The sequence below is a fragment of the Hippocampus bargibanti genome, linkage group LG11, assembly GCF_051943395.1.
Source record: "Hippocampus bargibanti isolate YZ-2025 linkage group LG11, ASM5194339v1, whole genome shotgun sequence".
NCBI classification, from domain to species: domain Eukaryota; kingdom Metazoa; phylum Chordata; class Actinopteri; order Syngnathiformes; family Syngnathidae; genus Hippocampus; species Hippocampus bargibanti.
In genome coordinates, this window is record NC_142744.1 from 3181429 (window position 1) to 3204000 (window position 22572).

The 22572-nt window shown below is 40.7% G+C and overlaps 1 protein-coding gene across 9 annotated transcripts in view; it reads left to right on the forward strand.

The window, feature by feature from the left end:
* Positions 1-549: 549 nt before the first annotated feature.
* The window catches only part of LOC148891161 (receptor-type tyrosine-protein phosphatase mu), a 188281-nt gene continuing 166258 nt past the window's right edge, over positions 550-22572 (forward strand). For all 9 annotated transcript variants that reach the window (XR_016116511.1, XM_089008956.1, XM_089008958.1 and 6 more), the window contains exon 1: positions 550-883. Coding sequence is in view for 8 of the 9 variants with exons in the window: in XM_089008956.1 (XP_088865082.1) it covers positions 811-883 (73 nt within the window). In the remaining variant the exon portion in view is untranslated. The remainder of the gene's footprint in view (positions 884-22572) is intronic.

Genomic DNA, 22572 nt, shown 5'->3' on the forward strand with positions numbered 1-22572 from the left:
TCATACCATGACATTATTATTATTTATTTTTATTATTATTATTATGTTAGAGTAGACAGGTGGACAAATGTTATTACATTATGCTGTTATTATTAATCAATTATAATATTTTTTACTAGTTGGTATGATAGCATTATTAATATGAAAAGCAATTTAGAGACAGCTGATCATCAGACCAGAGTAACCACAGGAAAAGTCAGTTAGCATCCACTATTATTATTGTTATTATTATTATTATTATTATATCGTCCGCTTTCTTTTTTTTTTTTTTTTTTTTTTTGCTGCTTGTCAATCAACTACAGGTGTGGTGTGTGTGTGTTCACGCCCATCGAACCGGAAGCACAAAAAATCATTAAAACGCCCGTATTTAGGCGTGTTTTTAATTTTTTATTATTATTTTTAAATATATCAAAGACATCTAGTTGGTTAGACGTTTACAAATGTTCAAAGAAGCGGCGTCATTTGAACGTGAAGTGGAGGGTGGAGTTGTTGGAGGTAGCGAGGAGGGCACGGTTCGCTACCCCACTCACACACGCCCTCTCCCGGCCACACATCCGGTGCACAGCCGCCAAGGCACCACTCACTCCATCCACGCGCAAGTGTGCCGATCGACACTCAGCGTCCTCCTACGAACGTAGACGCGGAGAGAGGAGGAGGAAAGGATCTGGATCGACGAAAAAAAAGACATTTAAAAAGAGGGACGAACACGGAGGTTGTTTTATCATTTTTTTAAGAGACCGTGTAAGTTGTGAGACAAGCTTCCGAACAGTTTTGTTTAGCCAACACCGCGGTTGCCTCGGCGCCGACGACATGGATAAAGTTGTCGGTTGGTGGTTCGCCACCGTCACGCTGCTACTATCCGCCCGGGGACAAGTTTTTAAAGGTAAGCGAACGCATCTGATACATTCAATGTCGCCCCTGAAACGTTGTTTTTTTCCATCTTAATGAGGTTTTGTCAAGACTTAATAGGTGAACGATTCCGAACAGGTGTGATCACCTCCCCGCGTACGGTAACCGGTCGGGGGGGTCGAGTTGAAAGAGTTCACCGTTTGTGTGCGTCTAACTTTATCTTTATAAGTTGCCCTGTCTAATGTGATTAACCTCAAAGGGATTCCCGTGTCACCTGCAAAAATAAGAAGGGAAAAGTCGAGTAGAGCTAAAACATTTGAAATACATACAAAATGTATATATATTTTCGTAAACATAATTAAGTGAACGAATGTTTCGCTTGTTGTTTGTTAGTTAGTTTGTTTCGCCAGTGTAACTAATAACTTAAATAAAAATGTATTTGAGGTGTAGAAATATCCAAAAATGTAACGCCCGATGTTCCCCAAAGTACCCTTATTGACTCCATTAAATCACATTAATTCCCTTCTACCGCTGATGAGCACTAATGGATAACCGACCTAATCGATCAGACTCACAAATATAAGCTCTTATTTAAAAGTTGGCTGACTACAACAAGCGATACCTCCAATGTACTATTGAGGGCAGTATTGCACACGTATGCGGCATCCGCGGATGCAGAAGATGCGGATCTGAAGTAAACTTTGAAAACCAAGTCTTGTTCAATCATATCATATTCTTTATTTAAAACATCGAATATTTATTTGCTCATGCAATATAAATGCGAATTTTCATCTTCTCCCACTTGAATAGGAGTGCGGGGATTTATAAGTAGGAGCTATGGCGGTGCTGGAACTGTCGATAAACGCCTCACTAATGGTGTGTGATGTGTGTGTATGTGTGTGTAAATATGTAAACCAGGAAGAAATCAATGTTTCAGTCTTTCCCTGGAGAGGTGACGGATTAGCCGTATGGTAGGCTCGGGTGTTTGCTATGAAGACGACGTGCTAACAGCTCATGCGCTAATCAGATCACGCACAATGTTGATTCACTTGGACCCGTTTTCCCTAGTTTGCGCTCGTGGAAGTCATGTTTAAATTTCACCTTTTGAAGCTCCTCATCTTTCTTTGTAACACCCCGCACACCCACCCGCTTCCATGTTTGTTTATTTTGATGCCCAGAATGCAAGGAGACAACAATAAATCACTTGTACCCGGCTGCGTTTTCATCGCCAAGCACCGGCGACGACCGTTTTTTATCCCTGAGAGTTGTTTTTTTTCTTCTTCTGATGTCTCTACTAGGAATGAGAATCTTGTACGGAGGAAAAAAGGTTTTTTTGTGTGTCCATGACTGCAACCCGTTGAGGCGTCGGCCATTTTGAATTTGTGCAACTCTGGTTTTATGCTTTCTGATACAAAGTAGAGAAACATTTTTGCTTAAAGGACAACCGACACCATTTTTTTTGTTTCCTAACTGACATCAGAAAAAAAACGTTTTGTAGCATCTAAAGTACCCAAAACACGACTCTAATTGTCCCAAAACTGCCACAAAATCAGCTCGGAACGGGGCCGATTCAGAAAGTCCCGCCCCCTTGTTCATGACATCACGCCAGGATACTCCTTCACAAACTGCCTTGCTCCAGAATCAAAACAATGGCTTCAGAGAAGATGCTTTCTTGTTACTCATCCAGTTCCGAATATGAGTCAAATAGTTCTGAAGAGGAAAGCATCAATGTTTGCAATCGATTAAAGTCCTCCCGTATCAATTCGATCCGTCAATGACAGCAATGTAGCGTCCCAGACAAAGGCAGAAGATGGCGCCCAAGATCCGTTGGAAATGGGCTGATTTGTCTGCTGGGAATTTGTGTGAACTAGTATCAAATACAGTAAAGTCTCGTTATATCGATATTCAAGGGAGTCCGAAAAAATATCGATATAACCGGGACTATCGATATATCCGACCATGTTTGCATGTGAATTTTCTCCCTGCGTGCATAGAAATAGTATCGATATAACCGGGACTATCGATATATCCGATATCGATATAACGAGACTTTACTGTAGTAGTCTTGGTGCAACACACAACGATTCACCATCACATTATGTATGTGTTTTCTTTCTAATTTCGCCATCAACACGATGTTTTAAGACCAAACAAAGTACCCAAAATGCATTGTGTGTCGCTTTCTCGGTCAGGGGTGTTCCAGACGTGACATCACGTCAGGCATCGTCATGAACTCGAAAACAAGACTTCCTGAATATATACTTATTCTTATTGAACATTCCCATTCTCACTCCCACTCCCACTCCCACTCTCACTCTTATTCTAAGAGACGCCAAAAAGTCACCAGAGCGACATTGTAACAGTACAGTACGCCTTGGATTTTCCAGTATTGCTGTCCACTTAAAAAAAATTCCTCTAGGATATTACACGGCACAAAGAGGGTTGACCCATTGTGACTTGAGTGTAACAAATGGCTTCCCTGCTACTTCCTGTCCAATCCCGTCACTGTCCACGGAGTCGCTGCCATAATTGTTTCCGCAAGAGAAAACCTCGGTAACAAAGTGGATATTTTATTGTCAAATATGGGGAAACTCGTTCACTGGATCCTTCTTGATTCAATGCCGACAAGCTGCATGTTTAGGCAGCTGACTCATTGTGCAACAGCATTTTTTTTTTTTTTTTCGGCGGCATGCTGGTTGGGTTTATACAGCAGTGAATATGGAGACATTTTAATAATAATATAATAATTTCATTTATAAGCGCCTTTCAAATCTCTCAAGGTCACTTTACAGTCACAGGATAAGTTTTTTCTGCCGGTGAGCAGCGGCAGCCACACGCGCCAGCGTTCACTCAACCCAGAAGTCACTCAACCCAGAAGTCACTCAAATAGATAGAAAGCTAGCCAGCTAATAGATAGATAGCTATAATAATAATAATAATAATAATACATTTCATTTCTATGTTCAAAAATCCAGGTTTGACTGTATGCAAATATCATACAGTGATACCTTGCCTTACGAACTTAATTGGTTCCCAGACGGAGTGTGTAAGGCGAAGGTGTATCCCAAAAATTAATTTCCCATAGGAAACCATTAAAATGAGAATAATCCGTTCCCAGGTCCCCACAAAACATATTTTTTAAATTTTCTAAGCCTTAAAACTACACAAAATATACATTATTTTATGTATAATAAATGTGCTATGGTATTATAATTAAAGAAATAAACTACTGGATAATAAAGTGTTTTTTTTACCTTTGTGATAGTCGTTGATGGCTTGATGGAATGGAGTGGCCGGTTTCATCAGCATTAAACACTTGATGAGGAACGTAGCCTTCTTCTTGCACCATCATGAGGAATGATCCCTTGTAGGTGCTTTCTCTGCGATAATCTTACCTAGTTCCTCATCAATTGTGTTCTGTTTAGCTGGGTTGATAACTTTTTTTGCGTTCATGGGGGGGCGATAGCGTTCGTAAACCGAGATATCACTGTATTTACATCCTGACTGTTTTTTTTGTTGGGTTTCTCCAGTCACATCAAAAGACACATTTAAATAGCGCCACTTAGCATTTTGACAAGTTCTTCAAATTCCTCTTCAGGAAGTGTAATCAACCGGATACAATCAATCTTTTTTTTCCCATGAGTGATAGTGGGAGAGGGGGAAGTCACACGATGGAAAAAAAAAAAAAAAAACGGTTTTCCACCGCCTTCATTATCATCAAAATAAGTGTCTGAGAAGCAAAGTTAAAGAAGAATGTCGACTCCTCACTGTCTGCTTTGTACTATCATCAATCCTCCAACATGATTGGAAGGAAGAAAAAAAACATGCCTATTTAAATTAATTCTGCCCACAAAAGGAAAGCTGCCGTCCATCAGGACACCTTGCAGAGAAAAAAAAAAAATCGGAGTCAGCTGGGAGAGAAAAAAAATGAGTTAAGAACTAAATGATTGCTTCCAATTAAATTGTTTATCTCGCAGAGAAAACGTCTGTGCCGGTTCTCTTTGGTCCGAGTGCGCATGCCAATCAAGGCCCGACTCAATGAGTCACTCGGGAATGACGAGTCGTGATTGGCACGCGGCTCGTTGTGGGATAAAGGATGGGTAAGGTAACAAAAAAAAAAAAAAAAAAAAAGAGGATCTCGAGAAATTCAATGTGGTGATTTTTTTTTTTTTTTTATTCTCAGTGTGATGTTTGTTCAAGCCAAAGTGCCTAAATGGGTTGCTGTACAGATGTCAACATGAAGTGAGTAAGAGGATGTGGCTGCCGCTGCTCACCCACAGAAAAACTGATCCAGTGACTATAAAGTGACCTTGACAGTTAGCCTAGTTTGACGCCTAAACGGTCTGCCGTCGGAATCGGAACAGGAAGTAAACAAGCAAAGTTAGATGCGGGAGCTATTTTGGTGATCACAAATTACAGCATTGCGGTTGAAAACGGAGTAAATAAATGGGCCTTAAATGGGCAGCGGTTGAGTTCGCACTCGGAAGATAGAGCAAAAGTTTTGAGTGGTTCTCTTTCATTTTTAAAAAAAGGGGGAATAAATTGTGTAATTAAAAAGCATGACGTGCAACTTGTAGTGACACCACCTCTGTGTCGCCTCGTCGGGTTGCGGTCGTGATCTTTGTCAGAAACAAGCCCTGTTTAATACAGGTTAAAGGACAACCGACGTCTCCGGACAAGTTGTGTCCATAATTTGTAAAATGGCTTCAAATGACTTCTACTGAGCCTATTTTACAAAGATTCCATCGCATATAGCTGTATTTTACGTTTTAAGACTCACACTGAATATTCAGGAAGTCTTGTTTTTGAGTTGGTGACGAGTCCGTACGTGACGTCACTAAAGGAACGCCCCCTGACCGAAAAATGGACACATTGTAGCAGTCCTTCCATCACGTCAATGTGTTTTGCTGTATTGTTTGGTCTGAAAACCTCGTGTTGCACCTAAAAGCCGCCAGAAGAGGGTGTCCAAGCTCCTTATAAGGAATTTATCAGCCTGTGGAAACGGAGGTGGCCACATGAGGTCGCCATTTTGTGCCTCTTTTTCGTTGAGACACTTCCACTCAATGTTGCCTCATATAAATAAATTCTTTAATCAATTGCAAACATGTATGCTTTGCTCTTCAGAACTATTTAAATCATATTCACAACTGGATGTGTAACAAGAAAGCATATTCTCCGAATCTGAAGCCATTGTTTTGATTCTCAAGCAATGCAAGACGTCACAAACTGGGGGCGGGACTTTCTGAAAATGGCCAATTCGCAGCTCAATTTTTTTGCAGATTTTGGACACTTTAAGTCATTTTTATTGGTGTTTTGCATTTGACTAAAAATATCATACTGTGTGTTTTGGGTATTTTAGATGCTATAAAACGTTTTTCTGATGTCAGTTAAGAAACAAAAAAGTGACGTCGGTTGTCCTTTAACTTTGACATTTCACTACCCGGTTTCAAAAAAAGCAAAATAAACCAGGGCCAGCCGGTTTAGTGCCTTCATCGGGTCGCATTCCAAATGCAAACATGAATTAAACGTTTTGTTCCGCGAATATTTGCCAAACAAATATCAAGCGATGTGGTTCCTGGAAGCCGAGTACGCTATTAGTACCGGCCCGACTAGTTTGCTGACTAAACCGGCTGCAATATGGGATTGAAATGGGGAATAAACACAGGTTGTGTGGGACTGTTGAACCCAAAGTCAAAAGTCAAAGTCAGCTTTATTGTCAAATATGCTAATATGCATGACATACAGCACAGATGAAATTACTGTCCTCTTGGACCCAGCGTGTAAGGCACTTATAATGACTTATCAAACATAATAAACACGAAAACGATTTGCCGGGAGAGAGTGCTATTCAAAGTATTCTAATGGGATGTTTTAAAAATAGAACCTGGAGACAACCTGCACAGGGAATGCCGGAGCCAGAATCCAATCTTGCAACTCTGCACTGTGAAGCGGACATGCTAACAAGTTAGCATGTTTGGTGGTTAGCGGACATGCTAACTTGTTAGCATGTTTGGTGGTTAGCGGACATGCTGTGTTTGCTTTCAACATTTAGCTTGTAGTAGACGTGCACATCCCACCGTGACGTCACTCATCCACTGATGAAAAGGACGTATTGATCCTCTCCTAATTCTTCTAGAAAGAGGGTGCAGAAAGTGCTTCACATTGAATGTTTGTCGTCCTCAAACTCAATATTCTGTTGGTCATGGAATTCCAATGACAATGACAACAACCCTGGCACTGGAGTGGCCACATTTTTTTGCACTTGTACTCAACATCAAGCCACCTTCCGATGCGCCATTTGTCGCGTACCAATTTTTTTTACCCCCCCTTCCTCACACGTGTTGACGCCACGGTCCACATTTTCAAGCGCGCTTAGTAAACACACAAACAGTCCCCCACGCCGCTAGCTTCATTAGACGGCCTCTGTGGCGGCCCGCGTGCAATTCATTAGCTTTCAACCCCCCCCAACCGCTTCCTTCCTCACTCCGTAATTAGAGCGCCTCTGTTTGTCCGGCATCCTTCACTCAGCCGCATCATCTCAAGGCCAATTATCATTCGCCGCCGCGGCCGCCGCCTCGAGAGTCAACTTCAAAACTATTACTGCCTCTCAAGAATGTAAATAAAATGGCTGGCAAATCAGCGGCTAACGATCGAATGTGGAGTGGCACCCGCGGGACTTTGCTAGATAAGGACTGATGAGTTTGCGCCATGCTTACTTGGGAAGAACGCAAGATGGGGGACGTGTTTGTTTTACACCGACGTGGCTATTTTGGGATGGCATTTTTTTTTGTTTGTTTTTGTGTGCGTGATGACACTTAAAGGACAACCGACACCTGCGGACAAGTTGCGTGTATAATTTGTAAAATCACTTGAAATGACTTCTACTGAGCGTATTTTACAAAGATTCCACCGCATATAGCTATATTTTACATTTTAAGAATATTCCGAAAGTCTTGTTTTTGAGTTGGTGACGTGTCCGTACGTGACGTCACTGAAGGAATGCCCCCTGACCGAGAAAGCGACACACGATGCATTTTGGGTACTTTGTTTGGTCTGAAAACTTCGTGTTTTCAGACCAAACGTGTTCGTGTGAAATTAGAAGGAAAACTACATAAATAACGCGATGGTGAATCGTTGTGTGTCGCAGCCATTTGCGTTAACACGCATAAAGAATGTGTAAATCTATTAGTTAGCTAGCTAGTTAGCTGGCTATCTATTAGCTAGGTATTGGCTTTATATTAGCTATCTTTCCAGCTAGCTACTAATCTATCTATCTATCTATCTATCTATCTATCTATCTATCTATCTATCTATCTATCTATCTATCTATCTATCTATCTATCTATCTATCTATCGATTAGCTAGCTAGCTAGTTAGCTGGCTATCTATTAGCTATCTTTCCAGCTAGCTACTGATCTATCTATCTATCTATCTATCTATCTATCTATCTATCTATCTATCTATCTATCTATCTATCTATCTATCGATTAGCTAGTTAGCTGGCTATCTATTAGCTATCTTTCCAGCTAGCTACTGATCTATCTATCTATCTATCTATCTATCTATCTATCTATCTATCTATCTATCTATCTATCTATCTATCTATCTATCTATCTATCTATCTATCTATCTATCTATCTATCTATCAATTAGCTAGTTAGCTGGCTATCTATTAGCTATCTTTCCAGCTAGCTACTAATCTATCTATCTATCTATCTATCTATCTATCTATCTATCTATCTATCTATCTATCTATCTATCTATCTATCTATCTATCTATCTATCTATCTATCTATCTATCTATCTATCTATAATAATAATATGGAGTGCTCAATAAATTAATGAATAACTAGTTTTCAAATTTGAAGTAAAAAATAATGTTATTGATGTTTACATGGGACAATATGAAATTTTAGTTGTGACTTTAGCAATCATCATGAAATTTCACACGTTGGATTTGCTTTCGCGGGCCGAATAAAATGACGTGTCGGGCCAGATTCGGCCCCCGGGCCTCGACTTTGACACCTGTGTTTTCGGGGTCTGCGGGACTTTTCGGTGTCGCAAATGGCTGTGCTGAATCACTGTGTCGCTAGGAGACTTGCCAAAAAGCCGCCAGCGTTTCTGTTAACTCGTCGCAGTGCAAGTAGTGACACTAGAGGGGGTGTGTAAGGGGCACGGGGGAGGGGGTATGTCGGGTAGGCAGGGGTGCGTCGCTACTGCTTGTTCCACCTTGTCTCCTGTTATTTATTAAGCATGTGTCAAGGCTCCGGCGGCAGGCAAGGTGAACTCCGCCCCTTCCATCCGCTGGGTTCGGCGAGGAAGGGGGGCTGCTGGCTACTCGTGTGTGTGTGTGTGTGTGTGTGTGGGGGGTGCACTTATGAGTGTATCCAGGGGCAAAATCTTCCATTACTGTCAGCGTGAATCTGTTGCCGTCACATTAGCGCACGTCACGCGCGCTCATTAATGCATTAGGATTTTGTTGCAGGGGGAGGGAGGGTGGTGGTGGTGTTTGCCCTTGCGCCTAAAAACATGGCCGCTCGAGCGCCACCTATTGACCGTTTAAACCGTTCAATAATGAAGCCATGCCCCCAGGATGAATCAAGCCTCAATGGGGGCATCAGATTAAAAAGGAGAGTGAAAATAAAAGTACATTTTCATAAAAGGACACATTGCCAGCCAGATTCTTCTCCGTTAGCAGGGAAAGTGAATTTTCGACAGCTCGCATGCGTGGGAAGCCGTGCGTATTTGGGTCAGCGGAAAGCATGTGCGCCGACACTGTAATTAAGATCGATAATACGGAATATAAAATGATAAAAATGACATTAAATGTGATAAGATTTCAAAATAAACTGCCATAGCTAGCAAATAGATAGCCAGCTAGCTAGATAGCCACATAAAACATTTTCTTTTGGCTGCGACTTCTACACCGGCAAATCCGGTCATTGCGCAGGCATGACGAATAGAATGCGGAACGTTTTGGATGAGCGCTTGTCTACAATAAGGAGTGCCTCAAGGGTCTATACTTGAGCCGTGGCTGTTCTCACACAGACTGAAGTGGTTCATGGACTCTGGTGTTTGATTTGGGCTGTCGCTAAGCGCGTAACTCAATTTACTGGCAAAATTCCTCCCGTTGAAATGAATTAAAAGGCCATGAGGGTGTCGATATAGTTTTGTTTATGTTGATAACTTTGTACAAGGTGATTCCCTCGCTTGTCTCGAACGTTCACAATAACCAGGGATGGATGAAGTTTGCTGCTTTTCCAGCCTGTAATCAGGCTGCGAAATTATAGGGCTGCCACGTCAGTCATGTGACGTGCGGAGGGAGCGGGGAGGGACTAAAAGAAATAAAAATACATAAAAAACGAATTTTGTTTTGTTGTTGACACAATGCTCATTTTTGCTTTTGCTTTTTTTACTCAACATGCTTTACAATTTTACTCGATTGATTTTAATTTAGTGATTTTTAAACGTAATGTGTTTATCGTTGCTATTGTTTCACTCTATTATGGTATATTTTGACATTTAGCAATTTTTGCTATTGTTATTTGATGATATTTGTTTTTGTGTTGATACATCTTGTTAAATATGTATTACTTTATTTCTGGATTCTAATCTTTCTGATGTGTGTGTGTGTACATATATACATATATGTGTGTGTGTGTGTGTGTGTGTGTGTGTGTGTGTGCACATATGTATATATGTGTGTGTGCACATATGTATATATGTGTGTGTGCGCATATATGTATATATGTGTGTACATATATGTATACGCATATATGTATACATGTGTGTACATATATGTGTGTACATCTATGTATACATGTGTGTACATATATGTATGTACATATATGCATATATGTATGTATATATGTATGTGTATATGTATATATGCATGTATATTTGTATGTATTTATTTATTATTATTGTAGATGTATATGTGTATATCTATATGTGTATGTATATGCATATGTATATGTATGCGTATATGTATATGTGTGTGTATATGTATATATATATATATATGTGTGTGTGTATATATGTATATGTGTGTGTGTATATATATGTATATGTGTGTGTGTGTATATATATATATATATATATATATATATATATATATATATATATGTATGTATGTATGTATGTATGTATGTATGTATGTATATATATATATATATATATATATATATATATATATATATATATATATATATATATATATACACACACACACATATACATATGTATATCTATACACACACACATATACATATACGCATATATATATATATATATATATATATATATATATATATATATATATATATATATATATATATGTATATAGATGGATGTATATATAGATGGATGTTTCCCCGATGGTTTCTCTTCATTTTATATATTTGCCTGTGAGACACATTATATTAGATTTGTGCACGTCACCTCCAGCCTTCGTTCTGTTTTGCAAGACCGCAGCATCAAATATCAGAACTGAATAAAACCAGTTCAACTCGCCATTTCAGAGCACCATATGATTAATTAATGTATTTATTTTGGTCCCTCCAAAAAAAAGCTAAAATGTTTTGAAGTCCCTTCTGAATCTTTTTTTTTTTTTTGTTTCTTCTCTCCTCCTCTATTTAACCTGCCGCTGGTGCTTCAGCTTGACTGAAATGTAAATATATCTTTTCCTTTCCTCATCCGAGTCCTTTGAGCAAGTCCCTGGGCTAACCACGCGTTTCCCTTATTGCCATTCCTCGTTGATCTTAATATGGAATTAGTCATAATGGGATTCCAGCTGGAGGTAGGGAACCCGATCTATTCAAAGAGGCCGAGGACACGAGCTGGATTTGTATTCCACAATCCTCCCCTCCCCCTCCTCCCCCCATGTCCTCAATATTTGGAGATGATTTTACATTTTTTTGCAGTAATAATACGCCTTTAACTTAATGGCATTCACCTTTTGGTTTGTTTTTGACTGTGATTCTCCCTTCCTGGCATTCTCTAAATACTCATACTAAAACTAATACTAATACTAATACTAAAGCTAATGCTAACGCTAATTTGGATTTGGATTTGCCTTTATTAGTCTCACAGTGGAGAAATTTACATTCCACAGGAGCAAAGTGATGACAGGAATGAAAGTAGAAAAACAAAATACATGAGCTGCTGGAAAGGCAGCCACTCTCGCGGCGCCGTCTTGAAGTCAAAAGAACAAAAAAAAAAAACAAAACCTAAATAACAAATATGACATCACAAAGACACACAGAGTCATTCCTTCTTAAGCACTTTCTTTCTGTACCCTCTTTGGTACATGAAGCAGTTCCAGATGAAAGAGGAGAGGATCAAAGCATCTTTTCACCAGTGGATCAGGGATATCATGGTGGAATGTGCACGTCGACTACAAGCTAAATGTTGAAAACAAATGCGCAGCTGAATACTACTACTAATACGAATACTACGAATACTACGAATGCTACTACTAATGCTACTACTAATGCTACTACTAATGCTAATACTAATGCTAATACTAATGCTACAAATGCTACTAATGCTACAAATGCTACACATGCTACACATGCTACTAATGCTACAAATGCAACTAATGCTACAAATGCTACTAATGCTACAAATGCTACTAATGCTACTGATAATACTGATAATACTGATAATCATGATAGTAATGATAATCATGATAATACATTTTTATTCATTTTTGTTGTTGTTTTGTTTGCTGCTAACTATAGCCATTTCGGAGATGTAATAATAATAATAATAATACATTTCATTTATAAACACCTTTCAAAACTGTCAAGGTCACTTTACAATCACAGGATACGTTTTTCTGTGGGTGAGCAGCGACAATCACACGCATCAGCGTTCACTCAATCCGGAAGTAAAGTTGAGTGATTAAGTCCCCGTAAGGCACCTATAAATGATATGGATTATTATTATTATTATTATTATTATTATTTATTATTATAACAGAAGAGAAAACCTCAAGCATCAATGTTTGTAATAAGACAAAAGTCACGTGACGGACGCTAACTATACTAGCATCAATGTTTGTCATGTGACTAGCATCAATGTTTGTCAAAAGTCATGTGACGCCAGGCAGAGAACTTGACCGGGTTGAATTTACTTGCTATGAGGTCCAAATCGCTGATCCGGTTATCAATCACCAGCGCCAGGGTGGCGCCAATTAGCCGGTCCCGTGCTATCACCGAGACCTCCAAGCCGCCGGCGCTTTCTATCACCTGCGAGATAATAAGCCGCCATGTAGTCACTAACCACTGCTGCTCGTACACGCTGAGGTGCAAACAAAAGTGCCCCAGCGCTCCTCCAATGTCTTTTGGAACAATAATTACAAGAAGCGACACGGAAGGAAGAAAAGACAATTTGAAAAATCTCCTGCGTTTTCATGTACGCGAAATGCCAAGGCGGCCTTGAGCATTACGAACGCCATGGCAACCGTCAGAACATTGCGCCAGGTGCCCGGACGGCAGCTGTTTGTGGCTAATGAAGACAACCTAAAGCTGATTTAAAAAAAAAATGTCCCGTCGCGCACGTTCCTGACGGGAATAAATCAAGTGGAATTCAGTTTAAAAGTTATTTCGACATTTTGTCATGAATTATCTCCACCGAGGACATTCTTACGATTATTAAGGAAGACTTTTGCCATGTTAAAATTGCTAGCAAGATTGGCAACGTAGCCTCACTTCAATATTATAATATAATAATAATAATACATTTCATGATAAGCACCTTTCAAAACTGTCACTTTACAGTCACAGGATAAGCTTTTCTGTGGGTGAGCAGCGGCAGCCACACGCGCTAGCGTTCACTCAACCCGGAAGTAACTCAAATAGATAGAAAGCTAGCTAATAGATACAGCAGGGGTGTCAAAGTCATTTTTTGCCGCGGGCCACATTGTAGTTATGGTTTCATCTCGAGGGCCGTTATGAATTTGGGGAAGCCATTCGAATGTTTAAATCCCTTCAAATATTACATATAGAGCACACAGCAAATTAATGAATAACTCGTTTTCAAATCTGAAGTCAAGAATAATGACTTTTATTGTGGTTGACATCCAAAAATATGACATTTTGGCTCAGATTTTAGCAATCATCATGTAATTTAACAAGTTTGATTTGCTTTCGCGGGCCGAAAAAAACGATGTGGCGGGCCGGATTTGGCCCGCGGGCTTTGACTTTGACACCTGTGAGATACAGTAATAATACTACTACTACTACTACTACTACCAGAACCAGAAAACCTTTATTGGTCCCACAATTAGAACATTTGCTACTACTACTACTACTACTACTACTACTACTACCACTAGTACTAATAATAATAATAATAATAATAATTAATAATAATAACAATAATAATCCCCCAACCCTTGCGTCTCTGACTAAAAACATGAAAATATAATTCTCAAACTTGGTCATTCATAGGGAGAAAAGTTTTGAAAGGCGCTTATAAATGAAATGTACTATTATTATTATTATTATTATTATTATTATTATTATTAAATTGTGAATATTGTCAGAGAACCCATATCAAGCTTCTCAGCGCTATCAATACTAAGATAGCATTAGCACTAGAAGCAAGCTAACATTAGCCCACGTGGGTAGCGCGACTTACTTTTATTATTTTATTTACTGTATTTCACTTTTTTTTTCTCTCATAACACACTATACTGTATTTTCCGGTGTATAAGGCGCACCGGAGTATAAGGCGCACCCCCAATGAAGGGTGTGTTTACAAACTTTTTCCATATGTAAGGCGCACCGGACTATAAGGCACACCTTCAATAAATGAAAAAAAAAAAATTATAGCTAGCCCGGCAGCCAATACATAGCTAATAGATAGCCAGCTAAACAGCTAATGGAGAGCTAATAAATAGTTATAGCTAATAGCTAATGGCTAGCTAGCCAGCTAATAAATAGGTAATAGATAGCTTTTTTCAGGTTCGTCCAATATCAACGACAGGAGCACGTTTGTTTGTTTTTGTTTGTTTTTTTTACTTCAAGATGGCGCCGCGAGAGTGGCTGCCTTTCCAGCAGCTCCTGTATTTTGTTTTTCTACTTCTTTCTTTCCTTTACTCTTCCTTTTCATAACTTTGTTACTGTGAAATGTCAGTTTCGTCACTGTGAGACGAATAAAGCTACACCCCATCCAATCCAATCCATCCTGCCTGATCACCCACGTGGCGTCCAAGCGTACACTGACTTGCGTTGTAACATGCGTGAGGTTTATTCAAGTGGGCTAACGTGCGCGTTAATGAACCTCCCCTTGCTCTACAAAAAAGACGCAATCCATTTCCATACCAGATTAAGTGCCGCTGCTTAATTAGAGACTCAGTCAGCAGTGACAAAAAATGAATTATGAATAATAAATAAATATGTGAGTTTTCTCATCCGCGAGATGAAAACATGGAGTTGGAACGCCGCTTCCTCGACAAAGGAGGCGGATCCTGTTGGTCGAGGTTGAGCGGCACTTTTTTTAATTGGATGTAATCCCTAAAGGTGGTTTGGCGAGTCCCGTGGCACCTGACTCTAACAAAAAAACCAAAGTATTAGGATTAGCCTTATTAATTTTGACTTTTTTTAGGTTAATACATTCATGCGCGTTCATTGCCGAGGAGATAATGAGATGTTTCACTTTGAAGGGCCAGAACCGACGGTTCAAATGTCCGTTTTAGCAACCCCTGTGAGTGATGACGAACGTCGATGTTGCCGATTTTTCTGCTAAAGAGCCAACCGTGTTTGTCTGCAATTTTCCTGAAGATGTGTCAAAATGCTTTAAACGTGTCAAGAAGATTACAGGCAATTTGCTTCCGACTGAAAAGGGTCTTTGGGTTGTTTGTCGGAGGCAGTGGTGGGAGTTCATCGTAAATGGGGATTGTCTTTCAAAAAAAAAAAAGGATTTTATGACACATGTTTGAATTCGGGCAGAGAATCAGGATCTCTTCCAGATCTGGAGAACAAAAATCTACAATGAATCAGAGTTTAAAGTCCAATTTCAAAGAACGGTTTGGGATTGGGATCTGGGACCTCGGTTGCTGGGGTTCCTAGTTCAAAATTCGGGTTTCAGGTCATGGATTGGATTTCGAATCATGGATAAGTGTTTCAAACAAAGGTTATTGTTGAAATTTCATTGATTATTGAAATTGTTTTTGATTCGTTTGCTAATGACAACCCGGTGAGGTGATTATCGCTGTTTGTGTTACCTAGTCGGGTTTTAATCAAAGGTTAAGGTCTCGAACAGTTGTTCTTAAACTGGGTTCGATGGAACCCTAGGGGTTCGGTGAGTCGGTCTCGGGGGTTCGGTGGATGTCCCGCCGCAAAAGTCTGTCCCTCAGTCTAGTCCACAGGTCCTTAAAGTGGATTCAATGGAACCCTAGGGGTTCTGTGAGTCGGTCTCGGGGATTCTGTGGATCCTCCACCGGAGAGGTCCACCCCTCAGTCTAGTCCACAGGTCCTTAAACTGGATTCGATGGAACCCTAGGGGTTCGGTGAGTCGGTCTCGGGGGTTCGGTGGATCTTCCGCCGCAAAAGTCTGTCCCTCAGTCTAGTCCAGTGGTTGTTAAACTGGATTCAATGGAACCCTAGGGGTTCTGTGAGTCGGTCTCGGGGGTTCCGTGGATCCTCCACCGGAGAGGTCCACCCCTCAGTCTAGTCCACAGGTCCTTAAATTGGATTCGATTGAACCCTAGGGGTTCTGTGAGTCGGTCTCAGAGGTTCCGTGGATCCTCCGCCGGAGAGGTCCACACCTCAGTCTCGTCCAGTGGTTCTTAAACTGGGTTTGATGGTGTTTGGGGGAGTTGGTCTCAGGGGTTCGGTGGATGCTCTACCGCAAAGGTCCACCCCTCAGTCTATTCCAGTGGTTCTTAAACTGGGTTTGATAGAACCCTAGGGGTTCGGTGAGTTGGTCTCTGAGATTTGGTGGATCCTCCACTGCAGAGGTCCACCCCTCAGTCTAGTCCAGTGGGTTGTAAACTGAGTTTGATGGAACCGTAGGGGTTTGGTGAGTTGGTCTCAGGGGTTCGGTGAGTCGGTCTTAGGGTTTCCGCTGATCCTCCACCGCAAAGGTCCACCTCTCTGTCTGGTTTGCAGTTAGTGGGCCCAGTCATTGAAAGAAGGGTTCAGTCAATGAGCATATGAACCTGGTGCGATCCGATGCCTCCAACAAGATTAAGAACGACTGCTCTATAATTATTGAATTGTGGGTTTCAAATTAGGCTTAAAGTTTCAGACTTCAAGCCAGCGTTTGATTTTTGATTTCTAGCAGTTAACATTGCCAATTTACCTCATTCGCTGCCAGAAATGTAAGACTGTAATGTATGCTACGTCAGTAACGAGCAGTCCTTCAGAATCCTCTGAAGGGTCATTGGTGCTATCAATTCCATCCACTTGAGCGTCGCTGGTTCTGCCAAACACTCGAAACAATCGCGAGCCGTCGCGCTGATTGCACGCAAAGTGCCGAATGGATTTATCTTCAGTCCAAATTGGACTACACCAAAGTGTGACTGGCGATATTAGAAGGCGTTAGCGTCAACCGTAGGTCCAATCAAGCGGAAGACGACCTGACGTCGGACCCTGGATGGAAAGTGAGGTCGGCTGATTAGCGGCACGATTTGGCGCCTGGATGTTGAGAGCCACGTGGCTGCTGATTTAAGGAGGCGGGGGGGGGGGGGGGGGGGGGGGGCGTTCAAGGGTGCTGCTCTTAAGTCTTTTGATTGCGCCGGGAAAATGGCGGTTGACAAATGAGATCATACATGAGATGGTGAGAAGCACATCACAACATGTTACCGAGAAGCTTTCAAGCGGTTGTAAAGTCGCTAAATTTTCGTCATGATATGTTCGAACTTGCATTCACCAGGCTAATTTAACTCATTCACTGCCAGACGAAGTGCAGATATGTGTGATCCAGTGCCAGGGTTTTTTGTCATTTTCACTCAAATTCCAGGACCCACGGAATATTAACCTTGCAGTCTACACTCTGCCTTTGAACTATCATAGTTGGAACAAGTCCAAATTTCACTGTTTTCTATCCATTTCGTCACTCTCTTTCTGTCGTCTGCCTGTCTCTTTAATGTCTCTTTAATGCTGCATTCTTGACCAATCACGTGGCTTTAACCGAAGACTGGGGCCGGGGAATAAATGTCGGCTGCCATTTTGTTTTTTGGGAGAATGGAGAACGGGCTCGTTCGCGAACAACACGTCACTTATTGTGGCAGCTCCGTGTGTATCCTGAAAAATAGTTTGTATGCCAAGGTAAAATGTTCATAAATTGAACGTTCGTAAACCGAAATGTTCGTAAGCCAAGTGGTTCTTAAACGAGGTATCACTGTATTTTATTTTGAAAATGTCTGTCGTTTTGGCGCTTGGAAAAAGTAAAAAAAAAAACCTCTAAAGTATGTGAGGGGGTGTATTCGCTCGTGTGAGTGTACATGTGACATTATTTCATATTGACTTTACGCTAATGTCAACACAGCCTTAGGATATGGCATTAGGCGTGTCTCCGGGGACGACATGTCTCCGGTGAAGACAAACACTTGGGATGACAATTACCTCACACCGTGCCACCTGCCATTTAGCAACGTTATGCCACTTGCGAGTGACATTTAGCCCACTGTGGTGAAGCTGTCAGTAATAATGGTCATATGTGTATGTAAAAAAAAAAAAGGTAGAGAGTTATTTAGGGTTATTTATGATCACACTATTTGGCTGATTTTTGATTTGTTGAACATTTATTTTGCGGGACCTTTCACATAGGACAAGGGTGTCGCACTCATTTTTTTTTTTGGTCAGGCGCCACATTATAGTTACGGTTTTTGAATTTGGAGAAGAATGTTTAACTCATAAAGATGTGCAAAAATGTGTACACTCCAGTTTCAGGGTTTTTGTCATTTTCACTCAAATTGCGGAACCCACTGAATATTGAGTTTTAGGACTACATAAACAATCGATATGGTGTTAAAAACCTTAGACTCTTCATCAGCAAAAAAAAAAAAAAAAAGTTAATTCCTAAGTTATATGGGTCTGGAGTTACCCGAGCTTGAAATGGGGGCGACTGTACAAAATACAAAACAATACATAAATATTGATTTTAGCGCTGAAACAACAGGTGAAGCTGGAACAAAGCGCTAACATGGACAAAAGGCAAATGCTGCCCCCTCGTAAAAGGGAAAAAACATTGCCAGAGGTCTGACCAGCGCTTTATCAGCACCCCCCGCGAAAAAAAACAAAAAACAAAACCCGAGGAAATTTAGGAATGGTGCTCCACGTCATACTTTTCGACTCCTGAATAAATTTGAGAATGGCAGCGAATGAGTTAAATTGGCAATGCTAACTGCTAGAAATCTAAAAGTCCACCACTAGCTTGAAATCCAAAACTTTAAACCTGATTTTAGCTTTCAAACCTGAAGTCAAGAATAATGACTGTTATTGTGGTTTACATAAGCCAATTTGACATTTTGCTTGGGATCTCAGCCACCATCATGGCACTTAACATGCTTTATTTGCTTTCGCGGACCGAATAAAATGATGTGGCGGGCCAGATTTGGCCCCCGAGCCCTGACTTTGACACCTATGGCCTACAGGATCGTGACCAGCGCCAACTTAATCCTCCCTCTCCCTTCTTCCTTAACCCTCCCTCAAAACAAGAAGGTTTTGTCAGCCACGAGGCCAACCGCATTGCTCTGTGTCGCTGCCAGCGGAAGCGCTATTGCTAGCTGCCAAACGCTCCGGGAAAAGAAAGAAAGAAAGAGGAACCATTATGCATATTATTCTAATACCAGCCGTCGGTGCGTGGAATGGCGCAACGTGACACCGTAATGAATGTGTGGTGCCTCGTAGTGGTCTACATGAAGCTGTTTTGCCCCCCCCCCCCCCCGCATGAATAATTCATGATCCGAGCCCACAGGCGCTGAATCCAGCAAAATTAGCAACCAATTAGTGTTTATTTATGACCGCTGTGTGTTTTGCTTTCTTCCTAGTGATGGTAGGTCAAGTTTCACTTACTGTTTGACCTTGAGGGTTGAACTCAAATGTGATAATCGTCTAGGAATGTCTTTAGAAGTTGTTTTGGTTGACAATCCTTGATGATATCATAAACACTCTACTGTTGGATGGTTCATGGGATGAATCACATCAAGTACAGTGATACCTTGGCTTACGAACTTAATTGGTTCCCAGACAGAGTGTGTTAGGCGAAAAGTGTGTATCCCAAAAATTAATTTCCCATAGGAAACCATTAAAATGAGAATAATCCGTCCCTAGGTCCCCATAAAACGTAATTTTCTACTTTCTAATTTTCTACTGTCTAATTTTCTAAGCCTTAAAACTACACAAAATATATCTTATTTTAAGTATAATAAATGCGCAATGGTATTATAATTAAAGAAATAAACTGTACTTTATAATAAAGGCGTTTTATATACCTTTGTGATGGTCGTTAATGGCTTGATGGAATGGATAGCTTTTTGCATAACGTGTCTCAAGGAGCTCTGGGTTGTACATCCTGGAAGTTTTGCGGGTTATTTGTGGAGCCTGATTGATGGGAATTTTAACCTTGCAGTCTACACTCTGCCTTTGAACTATCAAAGTTGAAACTAGTCCAAATTTCACAGTTTTGTATTCATTTTGTCACTCTCTATCTGTCTTCTGGCTGTCTCTTTAATGTTTAAACCACCTCCCCTCAGTGCTGCGTTCTTGACCAATCACGTGGCTTTAACCGACGATTGGGGTTACTCAAATTCCAGAACCCACAGAATATTGAGTTTTAGGACTACATAAACATTCAATTCAGCGTAAAAAACCTTAGACTCTCATCTTTCAACAGGAAAAGAGTTAATTCATAAGTTATATGAGTCTGGAGAGTGAGAGGTCTTATGCTAACATGGGAACTGTTCAAAACAGCTATCTTGCTATCTTGCTATCTAGCTATCTCGCTATCTCGCTATCTAGCTCTCTGGCTATCTAGCTGGCTATCTAGTTTCTGTCTATTAGCTCTCGCTGGCTAGCTATCTATTAGCTAGCTAGCTAGCGACTATCTCTTAGCTATCTATTAGCTAGCTAGTTAGCTTTCTATGTATTTGAGTTATTCCGGGTTGAGTGAATGCTGGCGTGTATGGCTGCCGCTGCTCACCCGCAGAAAAAACTTATCCTGTGACTGTAAAGTGACCTTGAGAGTTTTGAAAGGTGCTTATAAATGAAATGTATTATTATTATTGTTATTATTATTATTATTATTATCTTGAAATGGGGGCGGGTGTCCATAAGGCAATTGCTGCCGCCTCGAGGGAGGGAAAAACATTGTCAGAGGTCTGACCAGTGCTTTATCGGCAACCAAAACCCGAACCAATTAAGGAATGACGCTCCACTTCATGCTTTTCAATTCCCAAATAAATTTGGGAATGGCAGTGAATGAATTAAAAAGCAGTCATGTTTTTAATTGTTCACTATCGATTTAAAAAATTGATTATAATGGGAAATGTTTCAGTTTTCAACCAAGTCGTTTTTCAAACAGATTTCTGGAACGGATTATGGTCAAAAACCCAAATTTGACTGTAATTACAGACTTCTTTCTTCCCTTTTGGTCCACATATATCACCAGCTGCGAGTGAGGCACTTTGTTTATGTCTGTCCGACATTTTTGTTTGTTTGTTTTGTTTTTTTTCTTATGTTACATATCCGACCACCCTTTGAATCGGATATGACACGATTGTCGGATGAGTCACACGACCGCGGCCCGTCACGCGCGAATCAATTCGCCTCCACTGTCACATCCTCGCACGTGACACGGAAGAGACTTTGTTGACGGAGGCAGTCAGTCACTGCTAAACCTCCGTCTCCTTGAAGACCCCCCCCCCCCTGTACCCCCATCATTCTTCCCGGTTTCCTCCTCCACCTCGCCCCCGGCGGCTTTTCTTTACCCCAGCGCGCTGGCAGCCGGCCCGGATGCATCGGCCGTCGTCACTTGTCAGTAGAACGACGCGACACGTCGCTCCGATTCGCCGCGCGTGTCGTTGAAAGCAAATGCCCCCCCCCCCCCCCCCAAGGAAAAATGGTGGGGGGGGGGGGGGGGCTAAAGCATGTGACCAGAGATAAAATAAATAAATAAACAGAATTACAGTGATACCTCAGCTTATGAACTTAATTGGTTCCCAGAAAGTGTGTGTAAGGCCAAAATTTTGTCTGTCAAACATTTGTTTCCCATAAGAAACAATTAAAAATGAGAATAATCCGTTCCTAGGTCCCCATAAAACATAATTTTCTTCTTTCTAAGCCTTAAAACTACACTAAATATATTATTATATATTATTATTTTATGTATAATAAATATGCTATTGTATTGTAATGAAAGGAATAAATTGTACTATATAATAAAGTTGTTTTCCGGCTGGCTAGCTATCTGTTATCTGGCTGGCTGGTTAGCTGGCAGTCTATTAGCTATCTATTGGCTGGCTAGCTATCTATTAGCTCGCTAGCTGGTTAGCTGGCTATCTATTAGCTATCTAGCTCTATCTCTTGTTTCTATTTATAATTGTATTTTATTTATTGTATTCTATTTGTAATTGTATTTTGTTTTTTTTATAGTATCTATGCTTGTCTGTGAGTGTGAAGTGTCCTTGAGAGCTTTGAAAGGCGCTTAAAAGAAAATGTATAATATTATTATTATTATTATTATTAGCTATCTATTAGCTTGCTAGCTGGC